The sequence below is a fragment of the Lotus japonicus genome, chromosome 3 (assembly GCF_012489685.1).
Source record: "Lotus japonicus ecotype B-129 chromosome 3, LjGifu_v1.2".
NCBI lineage: Eukaryota > Viridiplantae > Streptophyta > Magnoliopsida > Fabales > Fabaceae > Lotus > Lotus japonicus.
The window spans coordinates 48,916,492-48,931,885 of NC_080043.1; the positions used below are offsets into that span (position 1 = coordinate 48,916,492).

The 15,394-nt window shown below is 40.4% G+C and overlaps 1 protein-coding gene across 1 annotated transcript; it reads right to left on the bottom strand.

The window, feature by feature from the left end:
• Positions 1-2,350: 2,350 nt before the first annotated feature.
• LOC130744259 (uncharacterized) lies at positions 2,351-4,618 on the bottom strand. The gene is made up of 2 exons (XM_057596450.1): positions 3,035-4,618; positions 2,351-2,794 (listed from the first exon to the last, which is right to left on the bottom strand). The coding sequence occupies exons 1-2, from the start codon at positions 4,616-4,618 to the stop codon at positions 2,351-2,353; spliced, it is 2,028 nt and encodes a 675-aa protein (XP_057452433.1).
• Between the last annotated feature and the right edge of the window lie 10,776 nt (positions 4,619-15,394).

The window sequence follows — 15,394 nt, forward strand, 5'->3', positions numbered from 1 at the left end:
AAAATCAATGAGTGTTACAACTGCACTTGCAACCTGCCAAGTGACTAACAATACACTGATTTTCTCACTAGTATACTGTCAAGAAGCTGATCTACCGATCCTCTCAAGACTAGCTAAACACTGAATCAAACTTGATTCAGTCCTCTCAAGATCCGACCAAACTAGGTCTCTCATGGAACTTACAAAGTGTATGTAAAGGCTTTTGGGTTTACAAGAATTGCTTCTGAAAAACTAATGGTAAACTCAGATGTTTAAGAACAGTGAAGAAATATTGCTAAGAGATCGGTTAGAATGAGTTAAAGAGTTTCAGTAAAGTTTCTTCGCTTCTTTCTTCTATCTTCAGCCCTTATATACTCCAAGGCATATGGTGTAGCCGTTGCTAGGGTTTTGCCCGTTGGAGTGACAATCTTGTAATATCAGACTGCTAGGCTGAACGAGGTAGGTGGCGGACAGGCTGAGACTGTACGATGTGTACTATGACAGTGACCTGTCCTTTCACCAGCTGACTTATGATCTGGAGTGCTTCAGATGGACGTTGGTGAAGCTTCTGATCAGAGTCAGACAGAAGCTTGGATCCTCTGACTTGCAACTTCTGCTTCTGAACAAATTCCTTAAAACTTCTGAACGTCAGAGCTAGAATAGCTTGGGTCTTTAGAGCCAACTTCTTGCAGGTCTTCAGAACTTGAGTCTTCTACTTTCAGGACCGTACCTTCTGGAACAACTGGTCTTCAGAACTTCTGACTCCGGTTCTTCAGTACCTCTTGAGAGCTTCTATCTTCATAACTTCTGAAGGATTTGCCACTGTTCTGAATGAACATGATAAGCTTTAGAGCTCTCTTTTTGGTAACCCTTGGTTCTTCTTCTTCTGATAGAACCGGCTTGGGTCAGAATCAGAACCTGTTTGTCACAACTCATAAAGACAAACATTAGAGTACCATAATTGTTCATCCTCAAAAAACTTAATTGTAATCATCAAAATATAGAGATGCAACCACTGATCAAATCTTGATCTTACAATCTCCCCCTTTTTAATGATGACAAAACAAGTATTTTGATGAACAATTCTTAATCAATAAACTGAATACACAAGAGAGAAGAGTTTAGAGTTTAAACTTATCCTTGTGTAACGGTTTATGTTGCTTCTTCTGAATCTAGGATTGCACTTGATCTGAGCTGGAGTCTCCCCCTGACTCCCCCTGAATCTATGAATTGATGAGATGATGAAGAGTCTAGATTCGGAGTCTAGTGATGTGGTCGGAAGATATGCGTAGAAAGATGTATACTCATCAGAAATTGATGGTTCAGAACTCGCGTAGATCACATGAAGACATAGAGTATTGTCCAGGTGTATTGGAAATAAGGCGTTAGAGGCATATTAGTTCAGAAATTTGAACAAAATGTATTCATTGTTTTAGGACGCTTGGCAATATCTATGTGCTATAAGTATTTGATACTTATTCTCCTCTACTGGTTTTATATAATATAAGCAAAGTTAAAAGTTTATCAAAAAACCATTTTATGTACTCCCCCTTTTTGTCATAAGCAAAAAGAGTGAAAAACAAAACCAATAACAACAAGGAAGTAATGCAGATAAGACGCTTGTTATTATTAAGTAACGAAAATGAGTACAGATGATAGAAAAGACTAGGAGAACAAGTCCTAGATACATAAGAAAGCACGAGACTCCTTCATAGAAAGAAGCTGAAGGTGCAAAGGACGAATGTCCTGATCAATGGAGGCTAACTGGGCAGCCAGTTCTTCCTTCAGAATCTCACTTTCATGGATAGCAGGAGTGGAGGCAGCAGCTTGACCTGCTTCTTCGTGATCTTCTCGCTCCCTCTTTTCATTTTCAAGGAGCATACAAATGCTCTCGAATTGAGCTTCCAGATCCTTCCGGCGAGAGGCCAGGTGAAGGAGTTCTTTCAGAACATCTTGAAGAGTTTGCAGACAGTGGATATGAAACGAGGTCAGCCAACAGTTTTGCAGATACTCAATTTTCCCAAGAGCTTGGGAGATTTGAGTGGGTGAAAGATCGATGCTCCAAGAAAAGGTCTGGTCAAATACCAAGGCCTTAAGTTCAGAAATCAAATCAGCAGTAGACATTGTGATTTGAGGAGAGAAGGAAATGAATTGAGTTGTGATGGAGAAGAAGGAAGGCAATAGATTATAAAGAAGAGAAGTAACAGAAAAACATGCATAAAACTCATTGAATCATAAATGCATGTGAGTTACTAAGAGAAGTGGACGGTGCATTAAGTAAGTGTAGCAAAATTAAACATGGTCAAACATGAAATAAGTTCACAGATAATTAAAGTGAATAAATTATGCATGAAAGATAGATGAGAGGGGTTCAAGGCTTTGATGAAGATGGGAGATTCTCGATCAGGTACCTTATCATATTCTCCATTCTGCTTGAAGATTCCTGAATCTGCCGACTCTGTTCACTCTGAATGATGCCTTGATGCTCAACCATCTGAAACAGCCTCTGCTGATCATCTTGTATCCTATCAATTCTGGCAGCCAGGAGAGCAACTTCCGGATGTGAAGCTGGTTCTGGAGCTTGAATAGGAACATCTGTAGGTGCCTGAACTTCTGCCGCAACTTGACTAGGTATTTCCATCTGAACTTCATCAACCTCTGCAGCCTCATGAATAATGATCTCTTCAGCACTGTCCTCTGCAACCTCTGCTGAAATCATATCATCATCTTCTGAGGTACGTTCAGAGACAAGATGAGTTCTTGAAGCCATTGCCCTTCTCATGGGCTCACAAACCTTGTGTAACACCCTCTGCCTCTGCTCATAAGCTCTCTCTGAGGCATCATGAACTCTCAGACGCTTCTCCCTGCTAAGCTGCTTCTCAATCTCAGAAGCTCTACTTTCTGACCATCGTCCGAAGGCAGACCACATACCATCAACCAGAGAGGCATCAAATTGATTGTCAGTTACCTGATACAGCCATTGCAGTCTTCTGGTTGCTTCATCAGAGAACTCCTGAATGAGCTGAATAAGATTCTGTGGCCCGAAGGAGGGTGCCAGATCCATGATTTGTTGAGGAATGTTGGTTGCTTTAGAACTTGATGCATTAGAACTTTCAGTTCTCATTTGCCCTGAAGGCATTGATTCATTCACATGAGCTTTTCCTTGTCCAAAATGATCTGATTCATCCATGCGTTCAATCTCAGGAATGGTCTCTTGTCTTTCCCTGGATGTAGCAGTCTTCTCAGGTGAGGTGAAACTCAGATCTCTTGAGTTTACTATGGAGTAGTGAGACAAGGACACATAGAAGGACTCAGCAACAGCATCTGGGAGCACATCTTCAAAGTAGGAGGCTACCTGCTGGATAGGTTGCACATTGAAAGGAGGTTCTAGAATCTGAACATCCTCATCTTCATCGTCTTTCTCAGTAGGAATCTCTCCAGATTCAGTTATCAGAAGGGTTCTTGAGGTGGATGGAGGTTTGGGTGTGAATTGTTGAACCAAGTCCCTCAAGGTGGCCTCACTCTGAGCGATACCCTTGATGAATGAATTGAAAAGAGGTACAGACTCAGTGGTGGTGGATGTGGAGGAGGTTTGAATTGGGATGGATGGAATGGAAGTGGTAGCAGTTAGGGTGTTGAAGTGAGGAGCTTGTGTTTCTGCTTGAGATAAGGTTTGTGTGTGAGGTTCTGTTTGAGGTGGATTTGTTTGGGTTAAGGTTGGCAGGGATGTAGATATAGGTATAGGTTGTTCAGGAATAACTACTAAAGTAGAATCTAAATTAATGCTTTTAGTTAGTTCCTTACTTGAATCTCTGAGTATGGTAGATCTGGTGAGTCTAGCAGTCCTTGCAGGATCTGAAGTTATCTTTGATCTCCTTTCTCTTTGTACCTCTGCAACATTTTCAGATGCTTGCTTTGGTTCTGACTCCTTCTGAAGTGGATCCTTCAGAGGCAGTTTCATCCTCTTGCCTATGGGCTCTACATTAGAATCGGTGGATTCTTCAGCTTCTGCAGATTCCCTTATGACCTGGAGCACATTCCCAATAATCTCACAATCATCCTGCTCAACTTCTTCCTCAACTTGAATTGCTTGAATTCTTTGCCTCTTGGCCAGAGGAACATCATCATCTTCAGTTTCCTCATCAGAAGATTCTTCCATGACAGCCTTCCTCTTGACATCCTTTCTAGGTGAAACTTCTTCTTCTTGAGTTCCAATGGAAGAAGACATAGAGCTCTCAGAGCTATCAGACTGAGATTCCTGAGGTGACTCCACTGGAGTTCTTTCAGGAGAGGGTTCTAGAATTGATTCCCTGATGACTACAGATTTTGATGCTGCTTTCATCTTCTTGGTTTCCTCTATTAGAATCCCTTTGCCTTTGGGATATGAAGGCTTGTTGCTGGTTGTTCTCTTGGACCTCCTTGTTGGTACCTCAGGAGGACTATCAGGAAGACTCTTGATGAATTCCTCGAGAGTGATTGGATCTCCTTTACTTCTGAGCATTCTCACATATTTCAGAATGCTGGCTGGATTATCCTTCTTAGACCAGAGAGGGTAGTCATCAATAGGGTGGTTCTTCTGACGAACCTCTTCAGATGATTCTTCAACAGGTTCAACTTGAACTTTGTCAATGATCTGCATTCTCTTCAACTTAGTCCCATTGAGAGCATCTCCAATGGACATAGCCAGATCCTCATGAAGTCCGAGGTCAGACAATGTCTTGACCAGTTAATTCTGGGTGAAGATATCTGAGAGCAGCCTGCCATAAGGAATGTAGGAGATAGACCTCTTGGTCTCAATTGCAGTAGTTCATGACTTCTCAACACATTCCTTCAGATAGTTGAAGAGTAGAAATGGAAGACATACAGTGTAACACCCTAGACTTACCTATGTAATGCTTAAGTGATAGATTGAATTAAATGAGACTTTTGGCTAAGTTTGAGTCTTGACATATTACTCCTGTCAAATTCTGTGAATTTTTAGAGGGTCTTAAAGACCTCATTTGGGAAACCTTCCTTCATGAGAGTTGTAGCCCATTAAGTGTAGAAAATTCTCGAAGTGGAATCAGGTCATTCCGACCTCTGTAGCTCGAGATATTCGAATTTTACTAAGCAAGGGTCGGGCTGTAATGTGCCAGCGGATTAAGTGTTGTATTTTCTTTTTAATTCCGAGTTTAATTGGGTTTTAATTATAAAGAGTGGGGCCTATCTGTAATTTGGACCTGGTTAAGTGGTGATTACTAATGGGTCAAGGGTGGTTGCAGGCTTAAAGTAAAAGAAGAAAAAGAAAATGAAACCCTAGCCCACATGTGTGTGAGGCCGCGGGTTGCATGGGAAATAAGGGGGGAAAACCCTTATTTTCCCCTCATTCTGAACAAGAAAAGAAACCATACAGCTCCACGTGAAAATATGAGAGAGAGCAAGAGAGAGACGCCGCCGATCAAGCCGCCACCACCGCCAGTGACACACGCGCGAGAGGGAGAACCTTGCGAGAGAGAGAGAGAGCTGCGAGGGAGAGTGAGGGGACGTGGACAGCAGCGTTCTTTGACCTCTTCTTCACCAAAACCTTTTCCTTTTCACCAAGTTAGCCAAGGTAAGGGCTGGTCCTAGGAGTTGGGTAGCATGTCTAGGCCATATTGCCATGCTTTGACATGATTTTATGTATGAACTCGATTGATGTGCTTGAGGTTTTGAATATGCGATGTGTGCTGGAATTTTTCCATGTCATATTGGGTTACACTGTGAACATATTACTATATTTGATGCTGGTAGATGACTTAGAACCCTTAGAATAGAATGGCTAAAACGAAATTGATGGCAAACGCATTCTCTGTCAGATTTCTGTGCTGGACAGTAAACTTCAAGTCCTATTTTCACTAGTTTCTGGTCGCCAAATAAAGAAATGATTAACATACAAATTGTAGATCTTCGAAAGATCTTTCCAGGCATATATAGATCAAAAATTTTGGTCTAGTATTGTGTGTTGTAGGTCGTTTGGGGTAGCTGTCATACCTGCTGTTTTCCCTGTGTCGGACAGAAACTTTAAGGAGTAATATCACCTAAATCTGGGACTCAAATGAAAATGATTTTAACTAGAGAGTTGTAGATCTTTAAAATAGCTTTCCAGAAAGATATTATACATGATTGTTTGTTGGAGGACGCATTCTGTAAACCAGTTTCAATGAACATTGTTTTTGCTGTCCAAAAAGCTAAGTTGCGAAAATGTGTTGTTTTCCATGCATAAGCCTTATGTTACCTTATTTGATAATTTATGCCATGATGTGTCATGCGTAAGTGTAAGTTTATGCTATGCCTTACGTGAATTGTGATATTATTGGAAATTGCTCAAAGGGTCGCTCATCTAGTTGTAATTCCCGATGTGTCTGTGATCGTTTAATTGTTGTATTTATGCGATGTTGATGTAAGACTCTAGGTTGACTTTAGAGACTTAAACAAAGAGAAACGTGTAATTAACTCGCTTGCAAGTAAATGTGAATAATATGGGCATAGGTCTAGTGTAGACTATAGTCCATGAGAACGATGGGCTTGCACGCGAGGGAGAATTGTGGATTGACTGTTGGTCTCCACGTGAAAAGGTTGACTGCGGTCACCTAGAGATTTTGTGGATCATTGCGGCTCCACGTGTTTGGTTGACTGCGGTCACCATGAGATTTTTGTGAAGTATTGCAGCTTCACGTGATTGTACATCTGCGGATGTAAGTGATTGGCCAAGGCAGGATTGGAGGGTTGTGTGATGTGAGATTCCGTTAGTAACTGACTCTTTCCCATAAAAGACATATAATGTACTTATACTATGTTGTTGTTGATTTTGTCATTATCATTCTTTTGTTGGACCTGACCCTGCTTGTTTGCTATGTGTTTATTTGGGGGGGGGGGGTAGATGGTCGTGAAGATAATGGCGACGACTCATTCTTGGGAGTTGATGCTACGTGACGAGCCACTACCGGATGACGACTACACTTCTGATGAAGAGGAAGAAGATAAAGAGGAAGGGGCCAAGGATATGGTTGGGTTGTGAGACATCCATTTTTCTTTTTGGTTGAGAGTACCGAGTTTTGGAAGTATTGAACCATTACTTTATTTTAGTTGAGATAGTTTAACTTGATGTAATTTACTTTGAAGTTTTCTTCCGGATATTTATTTCATACTCTTTTCAATGATTAATAAAGTTTGAGATTTACGTTGATGATTATTTCCGCAAGTTTGAAATGGTTAAGTTTCGAGAATTTTGTAAAGTTGAACTTTTATTATTAATTCAAGATTAATAAGTGAATCGACGAAAACTCTTTATGAAAATTGGTTAATTATTTACTGTGTAACACTCGAGAAATCGGGGCGTTACTTTGTGTTATCAGAGCTCCGGTTGAGAAACCAGAGCACTAAGGGTTTTGGGCTTACGAATTTTCGAACTCGTGGTGTTTTGTTTTGATAAATGTGTTTTCAAAACTTCGCGATGAGATTGGGTAGACTTGTTTGCTAAGATGTTTGCTTGGATGTGAGAATGTCTGTGATTAGTATCATTGCGATGATTCCTGAGATTAAGTGTTTGACTCTTTGTCAAGATATTTTGAGGAAGTTGATCTTGGATGAGGGTCATAAGAGTAGATTGAGTATTCATCCGGGAATGACAAAGATGTATCAGACTTAAAACTTCATTTCTGGTGGACTGGGATGAAGAAACGAGTAGTCGAGTATGTATCAACGTGTTTGACGTGTCAAGAGGCGAATGTAGAAGCTAAGGATGAATCTTAGTGGAATGACATATGAATTCCAGAGATGAGATGTCAAGGGTACATATTTTTGAGGTTGAAGTATTAGAAATTGAATCGATTGGATATGATCTCAATTTATGTGACTACTGGATGATAGAGACTCATTGACCTTTCCAGTGATTTTTTCTTCTAAATTTCCATCTTCGACATATTAAGCCTAATCGACTTAATATTGAAGGGGGGTGATATTCAGAATTATAGCTGGTGAAGGACCATGATAGAAAGGTTGATAGGAATTGATAGATGTTGGTCAAATCTGAGAGATGAGTTTTGTTAGGTATTTGATCCCTTTCTGAAGAAGTCGTAGTGCTAAGAAATGAATATTCAACTAAAAAGTGTTGAAGAGTTAGAGGACATTATTGGTGCGAACTACGTGAAGGTTTAGATTTTAAGTCCATAAATTCTTGTCCTAATTGTGTAGGACTTAAAGTTTGTTAGAATTGGATTGAGAGAGTAAGAAGTTGATTGGTGTCATAGTGATCAAGCTAGAGAAAGAAAGTTTTAGCATAAGTTGAATACATGAGAGTTTTGATATGGATTTCAGAGAAATGTGCTAGGATTACTAAGTGAGATTGACTAAGCTGGATTAAAACCTTAGGGGTTAAGATTGTCCTTGAGAGTTGAGAGACAGGTATGAATAAGAGATTTAATGGTTTAAGTTGTGACGATAGCAGTTGAACCTTTGAAGATTAAAATCTAGGGAGCGAAAGTTGGGCTAAGTCCCTTGAGGCACAATTTATGGTTTGATCTTGAAGGGAATGAATTATGAGTTATGCAGAGATTTCAGACTTAAAATAGACTATAATTTGACTTGTGGATAAGTGAAAGATTGATTTAAGGTCTGAATGAGGATAGTTCTGAAACAAGAGATGACGTATGGATTGTTAGGTATTGAGATGATGATTAGCTTATAAACGGTTGATCAATTGGATTTGGATTTGGCGCCTAGCGCCCTAGTACGAGCATTTTTTTAGATAAGCGCCCTAGTACGAGCGTGATATCAAGGTCTATTTGAAGATGATTGCTAGATATCTAAGGGTTGTTGTTGCCTTGTATGTCACCCTTGAGGTGAACTTGCATGACGTCTCCCAGGTTTTGGGATGCGTGCCGACACTACTTGTAAGATCGAAGAAAAGTGAGGGATTGAAAGGATGTTTTAATTAAGGGTTGTCGCTTACCAAAGATTGAGATTGAAATGGACGCTCCAAGTGGGACACGCCTGAGCACATCGAGACTTTGTGTCAGAATTTGTAAAATAAATAATAATTGGTATTATCTCATTTTGTGAATGGTTTGTGATTTATGTGTGTGATATGATTTGGTGTGCTGAATGCTCATTATTGAGTCATAGAGGCGGGGAAGAACACTGACCGAGTCAATGTCTTCCTTACGTTTTGTGGTGTTTTGTGTGACTGTGTTACACTCTCGATTTTGTTTTTCCTTACTTAGCAAAGATGGTGGATGGAACCATCGGCTAAGAAAGGATGGCGGATGGAGCCAGTGAACGGAGTGCGTCGATTGAGATGGTGGATGGAACCATCAAGGTCGATGAGATGGTGGATGGAACCATCGGTGAAGCAGGAATGGTGGATGGAACCATTGGTCAGACCGAGATGGTGGATTGAACCATCAGGATAGACGGGATTGGTGGATGGAACCAACGATCGTATATGGTGGATGGAACCATAGATCGGACAAACCAGATGGTGGATGGAACCGTCGAATGGACTAGGTGGTGGATGGAACTACTGAATGAGTGAATTGGTGGATGGAACCTTTGAGCTCATTGTCCGAAAAGATTATTTTCCCGTGTCTGAGCTGTTGATGTTGCATCTGGATCACCTGGACGGGACGCCGGCCAGCGTGTAGCAGCATGAGTATAACACCTGTTTGACTATAACTTTTGTTGTTTTATGTGACTGCAGTGAGGCAGTTCGGGTCGTGTTCTAATGGAAGAGTTCCGTGAGGTTCTACGACGGGTGTCTAGGTTATAGACAGTGAAATGAGAGTGACTTGAACATCCTTACCAAATATTTTTCCTGATTGCCATCTTTTGGATATTGAGCCTGATCAACTTGATATTGGAAAATGGTGATCGGAATGATAGTTGGTGTTGGACTATGAAAGGAACGTTAAGGAGAGACGAATTCCCTTTGTGAGAATGATGTGGAACTAGACCATTAGAGATGTCACGTGAAGACCAGAAAGATTAGACTAAGGACAATAACCTATGCGTCGAGACGACTGGGAAATTTGTAGGGAATATCAGAGTGCGCAATGGAAGCGTGGTATGTCTTCCTATAGTAGTTTCGAGGACGAAACTATTTTTAAGGAGGGTGGTATTGTAAGACTCTAGACTTACCTATGTAATGCTTAAGTGATAGATTGAATTAAATGAGACTTTTGGCTAAGTTTGAGTCTTGACAGATTACTCCTGTCAACTTGTGTAAATTTTTAGAGGGTCTTAACGACCTCATTTGGGACACCTTCCTTCATGAGAGTTGTAGCCCTTTAAGTTTAGAAAATTCTCGAAGTGGAATCAGGTCATGCCGACCTCTGTAGCTCGAGATATTCGAATTTTACTGAGCAAGGGTCGGGCTGTAATGTGCCAGCGGATTAAGTGTTGTATTTTCTTTTTAATTCCGAGTTTAATTGGGTTTTAATTATAAAGAGTGGGGCCAATCTGTAATTTGGACCTGGTTAAGTGGTGATTACTAATGGGTCAAGGGTGGTTGCAGGCTTAAGTGAAAAGAAGGAAAAGAAAATGAAACCCTAGCCCACATGTGTGTGAGGCCACGGGTTGCATGGGAAATAAGGGGGGAAAACCCTTATTTTCCCCTCATTCTGAACAAGAACAGAAACCATACAGCTCCACGTGAAAATCAGAGAGAGAGCAAGAGAGAGACGCCGCCGATCAAGCCGCCACCACCGCCAGTGACACACGCGCGAGAGGGAGAACCTTGCGAGAGAGAGAGAGAGCTGCGAGGGAGAGTGAGGGGACGTGGACAGCAGCGTTCTTGGACCTCTTCTTCACCAAAACCTTTTCCTTTTCACCAAGTTAGCCAAGGTAAGGGCTGGTCCTAGGAGTTGGGTAGCATGTCTAGGCCATATTGCCATGCTTTGACATGATTTTATGTATGAACTTGATTGATGTGCTTGAGGTTTTGAATATGCGACGTGTGCTGGACTTTTTCCATGTCATATTGGGTTACACTGTGAACATGTTACTATATTTGATGCTGGTAGATGACTTAGAACCCTTAGAATAGAATGACTAAAACGAAATTGATGGCAAATGCATTCTCTGTCAGGTAAACTTCAGGTATTATTTTCACTTGTTTCTGGTCGCCAAATAAAGAAATGATTAACATAAAAATTGTAGATCTTCGAAATATCTTTCCAGGCATATAAAGATCAAAAATTTTGGTCTAGTATTGTGTGTTGTAGGTCGTTTGGGGTAGCTGTCATACCTGCTGTTTTCCCTGTGTCGGACAGAAACTTTAAGGAGTAAAATCACCTAAATCTGGGGCTCAAATGAAAATGATTTTAACTAGAGAGTTGTAGATCTTTAAATTAGTTTTCCAGAAAGATATTATACATGATTGTTTGTTGGAGGACGCATTCTGTAGACCAGTTTCAATGAACGTTGTTTTTGCTGACCAAAAAGCTAAGTTGCGAAAATGTGTTGTTTTCCATGCATAAGCCTTATGTTACCTTATTTGATAATTTATGCCATGATGTGTCATGCGTAAGTGTAAGTTTATGCTATGCCTTACGTGAATTGTGATATTATTGGAAATTGTTCAAATGGTCGCTCATCTAGCTGTAATTCCCGATGTGTCTGTGATCGTTTAATTGTTGTATTTATGCGATGTTGATGTAAGACTCTAGGTTGACTTTAGAGACTTAAACAAAGAGAAACGTGTAATTAACTCGCTTGCAAGTAAATGTGAATAATATGGGCATAGGTCTAGTGTAGACTATAGTCCATGAGAACGATGGGCTTGCACGCGAGGGAGAATTGTGGATTGACTGTTGGTCTCCACGTGAAAAGGTTGACTGCGGTCACCTAGAGATTTTGTGGATCATTGCGGCTCCACGTGTTTGGTTGACTGCGGTCACCATGAGATTTTTGTGAAGTATTGCAGCTTCACGTGATTGTACATCTGCGGATGTAAGTGATTGGCCAAGGCAGGATTGGAGGGTTGTGTGATGTGAGATTCCGTTAGTAACTGACTCTTTCCCATAAAAGACATATAATGTACTTATACTATGTTGTTGTTGATTTTGTCATTATCATTCTTTTGTTGGACCTGACCCTGCTTGTTTGCTATGTGTTTATTTGGGGGGGGGGGGTAGATGGTCGTGAAGATAATTGCGACGACTCATTCTTGGGAGTTGATGCTACGTGACGAGCCACTACCGGATGACGACTACACTTCTGATGAAGAGGAAGAAGATAAAGAGGAAGGGGCCAAGGATATGGTTGGGTTGTGAGACATCCATTTTTCTTTTGGGTTGAGAGTACCGAGTTTTGGAAGTATTGAACCGTTACTTTATTATAGTTGAGATAGTTTAACTTGATGTAATTTACTTTGAAGTTTTCTTTCGAATATTTATTTCATACTCTTTTCAATGATTAATAAAGTTTGAGGTTTACGTTGATGATTATTTCCGCAAGTTTGAAATGGTTAAGTTTCGAGAATTTTGTAAAATTGAACTTTTATCATTAATTCAAGATTAATAAGTGAATCGACGAAAACTCTTTATGAAAATTGGTTAATTAGTTACTGTGTAACACTCGAGAAATCGGGGCGTTACATACAGGCTCACCCTTAGAAATATAGTACATGATTACCTTTTGAGTTGCATTAAGGTAATCAGTTCCTCCCGTTCTGGGGTGAATGCAGTTGATGAAAATCTTCTGCCAGATCTTCATTGTTGGCTTCAATTCCTTTATGCTATACTTTGTCTTCTCCAAAGACCAGTTTTCAAAAATGGCCTTATTTACTAATTTCCTCATGCCAGGAACATTAGCATCCACATTTTTTATTCTCTTGCCCTGTTGGAACTCCATTCCCAGCAATTTTGCAATGGATTCCTCAGAAATAACAATCTTCCTATCCAATACATGAGAAATGACAAAGTAGTTGTTGCAGACGGCATTCTTCCAGAATTCTACTACTAACTTGTAATAGATAGGACCACAGAGCCTATTGAAATAGCCAGACCAACCTTGCAAATCGACTTGATCCCTGATATCAAACCCATGCTCAGCCAGGTTGTCGAAGTCCACTCTTGCTTCATTGCACACAACCAGTTCTTCAATCTTCTTGACACAGGTGACCACATTGGCCGCATTCAGAATTTGCTGAGCTTCTTCAAATCTTTGCTTTTCTTGATCTTCGGCAGTTAGTTTGGAAGAAGCAGTATCATTTGCTTTTGATTTCCTTGATTTGCCCATGATTCTCAGGAATGCGAGGTTTGGGGTTTAGAGAGAAAGGAAATATTGGAGGGAGAAGAGTAAATGAAATTCAATGCACACAAGCGTTTTGAAAACCGTTTGTGTAAGTGTGTAGATTAGATCGTGTGTGAAATCGTGCGTATAGTGGGTTTAATAGTAACCGTTGAGATTTTAAGAGGCATAAAGTAAAAAGCAAAATCAACGATTTGTAAAATAATTAGTTTGAAAATAGCATAGTGGAGGAGAGTAGGTATCATCATTATAGCAGATACACCACGCGACACAAGGAACTATGTCACAAAAGAAGTGACACGTGTATTGTTGTTTACCACAGAAGTTTAGCCAGTGGGTTAAGTGCATCTGATCGAGTACCTTCTGAATAGGTAACATCTGATGACTTCAGAGGCACCATGATCAGAGGTTCTGAAGGAACCTTACTCTGGACAAAAGTCCATGTTCAGATTTTCAAGAATAAATAAAAATCGATCTTCTGCTAAGGGCTTAGTGAAGATATCTGCCCATTGATGGTCAGTATCAACATACTCTAATGATAGAGTGCCCTTCTGAACATGATCTCGAATATAATGATATTTTACCTCTATGTGCTTTGCTCTTGAATGTAGAATGGGATTTTTGCTGAGGGAGATAGCAGCTATGTTGTCACAGTAGATAGGAATCTTCTTCAGACACAAACCATAGTCCTCCAGATGATTCTTCATCCATATGGTTTGTGTACAGCAAGTGGCAGCTGAGACATATTCTGCCTCTGCAGTTGATAAAGCAATTGTGTTCTGTCTCTTGCTTGACCGGGTGACAAGATTTGCTCCAAGGAAATGGCAGCTTCCTGAGGTGCTTTTCCTTTCCGCTCTGTCTCCAGCAAAGTCAGCATCACAAAAACCTGAAAGTGTATACTCTGATGTTTTTCTATACATCAAGCCAAGGTTAGTGGTTCCTTTCAGATATTTGAGGATCCTCTTAACAGGTGTTAAGTGAGTCTCTCTAGGATCTGATTGAAAGCTAGCACAGAGATGCATACTAAACAATATATCAGGTCTGGAAGCTGTTAAATAAAGAAGAGAGCCTATCATTCCACGATAGAGCTTCTTAACCTTAGAGGAAACTTCCTCTTTCTCAAGAATGCATGTTGCATTTGATGAAGAATTAGAGATGTTGCAGTCACTCATGTTGAATTTCTTCAGAAGTTCCAAGGTATACTTCTTCTGATGGATATAAGTGACTCCTGGTCGTTGATCAATTTGAATTCCCAGGAAGTATTTGAGTTCTCCCATCATGCTCATTTCGAATTCAGCCTGCATCATCTTAGAGAATTCCTTGCACAGAGATGGATTAGCAGAACTAAATATAATGTCATCAACATAAATCTGAACTATAAGAATATCATTCTTATAGGTTCTGCAGAAAAGAGTGTTGTCACCTTTACCCCTTACAAACTCATTTTTAAGAAGAAAGGAGCTGAGCCGTTCATACCCCATAGAGCGACTTCTTAAGCTTGTAGACATGCTCTGGATGCTTAATATCTTCAAAGCCAGGAGGTTGCTTGACATACACTTCCTCTGAAATGTATCCATTTAGGAAGGCACTCTTGACATCCATCTGATGAAGAATTATGTTATGATTCACAGAGAATGAGATCAGTAGCCTTATAGCTTCAAGCCTTGCCACAGGAGCAAAAGTCTTAGTACAATCAATTCCCTCTTGTTGACTGTAGCCTTGAGCTATCAGTCTTGCCTTGTTTCTCGTGACTTCTCCTTTTTCATTCAGCTTGTTTCTGAATACCCACTTGGTTCCTATGACATGGAAACCTTTGGGTTTAGGCATTAAGGACCATACATCGTTCTTGGTGAACTGATCTAGCTCTTCTTGCATTGCCAGAATCCAGCCTTTATCTTCAAGAGCTTCATCGACTGATTTGGGCTCAATGAGAGATACAAGTCCCTTCAGACTCAGAAGAGTCTCTTATGAAGGTTTGAGCATGGACCTGGTTCTGACGGGAGCATCTTTGTTGCCAATAATCAGTTCTTCTGGATGAGAGGCAGCTATTCTCTTCTTCTTCTGAAGTGGATCTGTAACACCCCGATTTCGGTGGCGTCACTTTAGTAACCAAAGAAATAACTTAAGCGGAAAAACGTGAATTATTTTT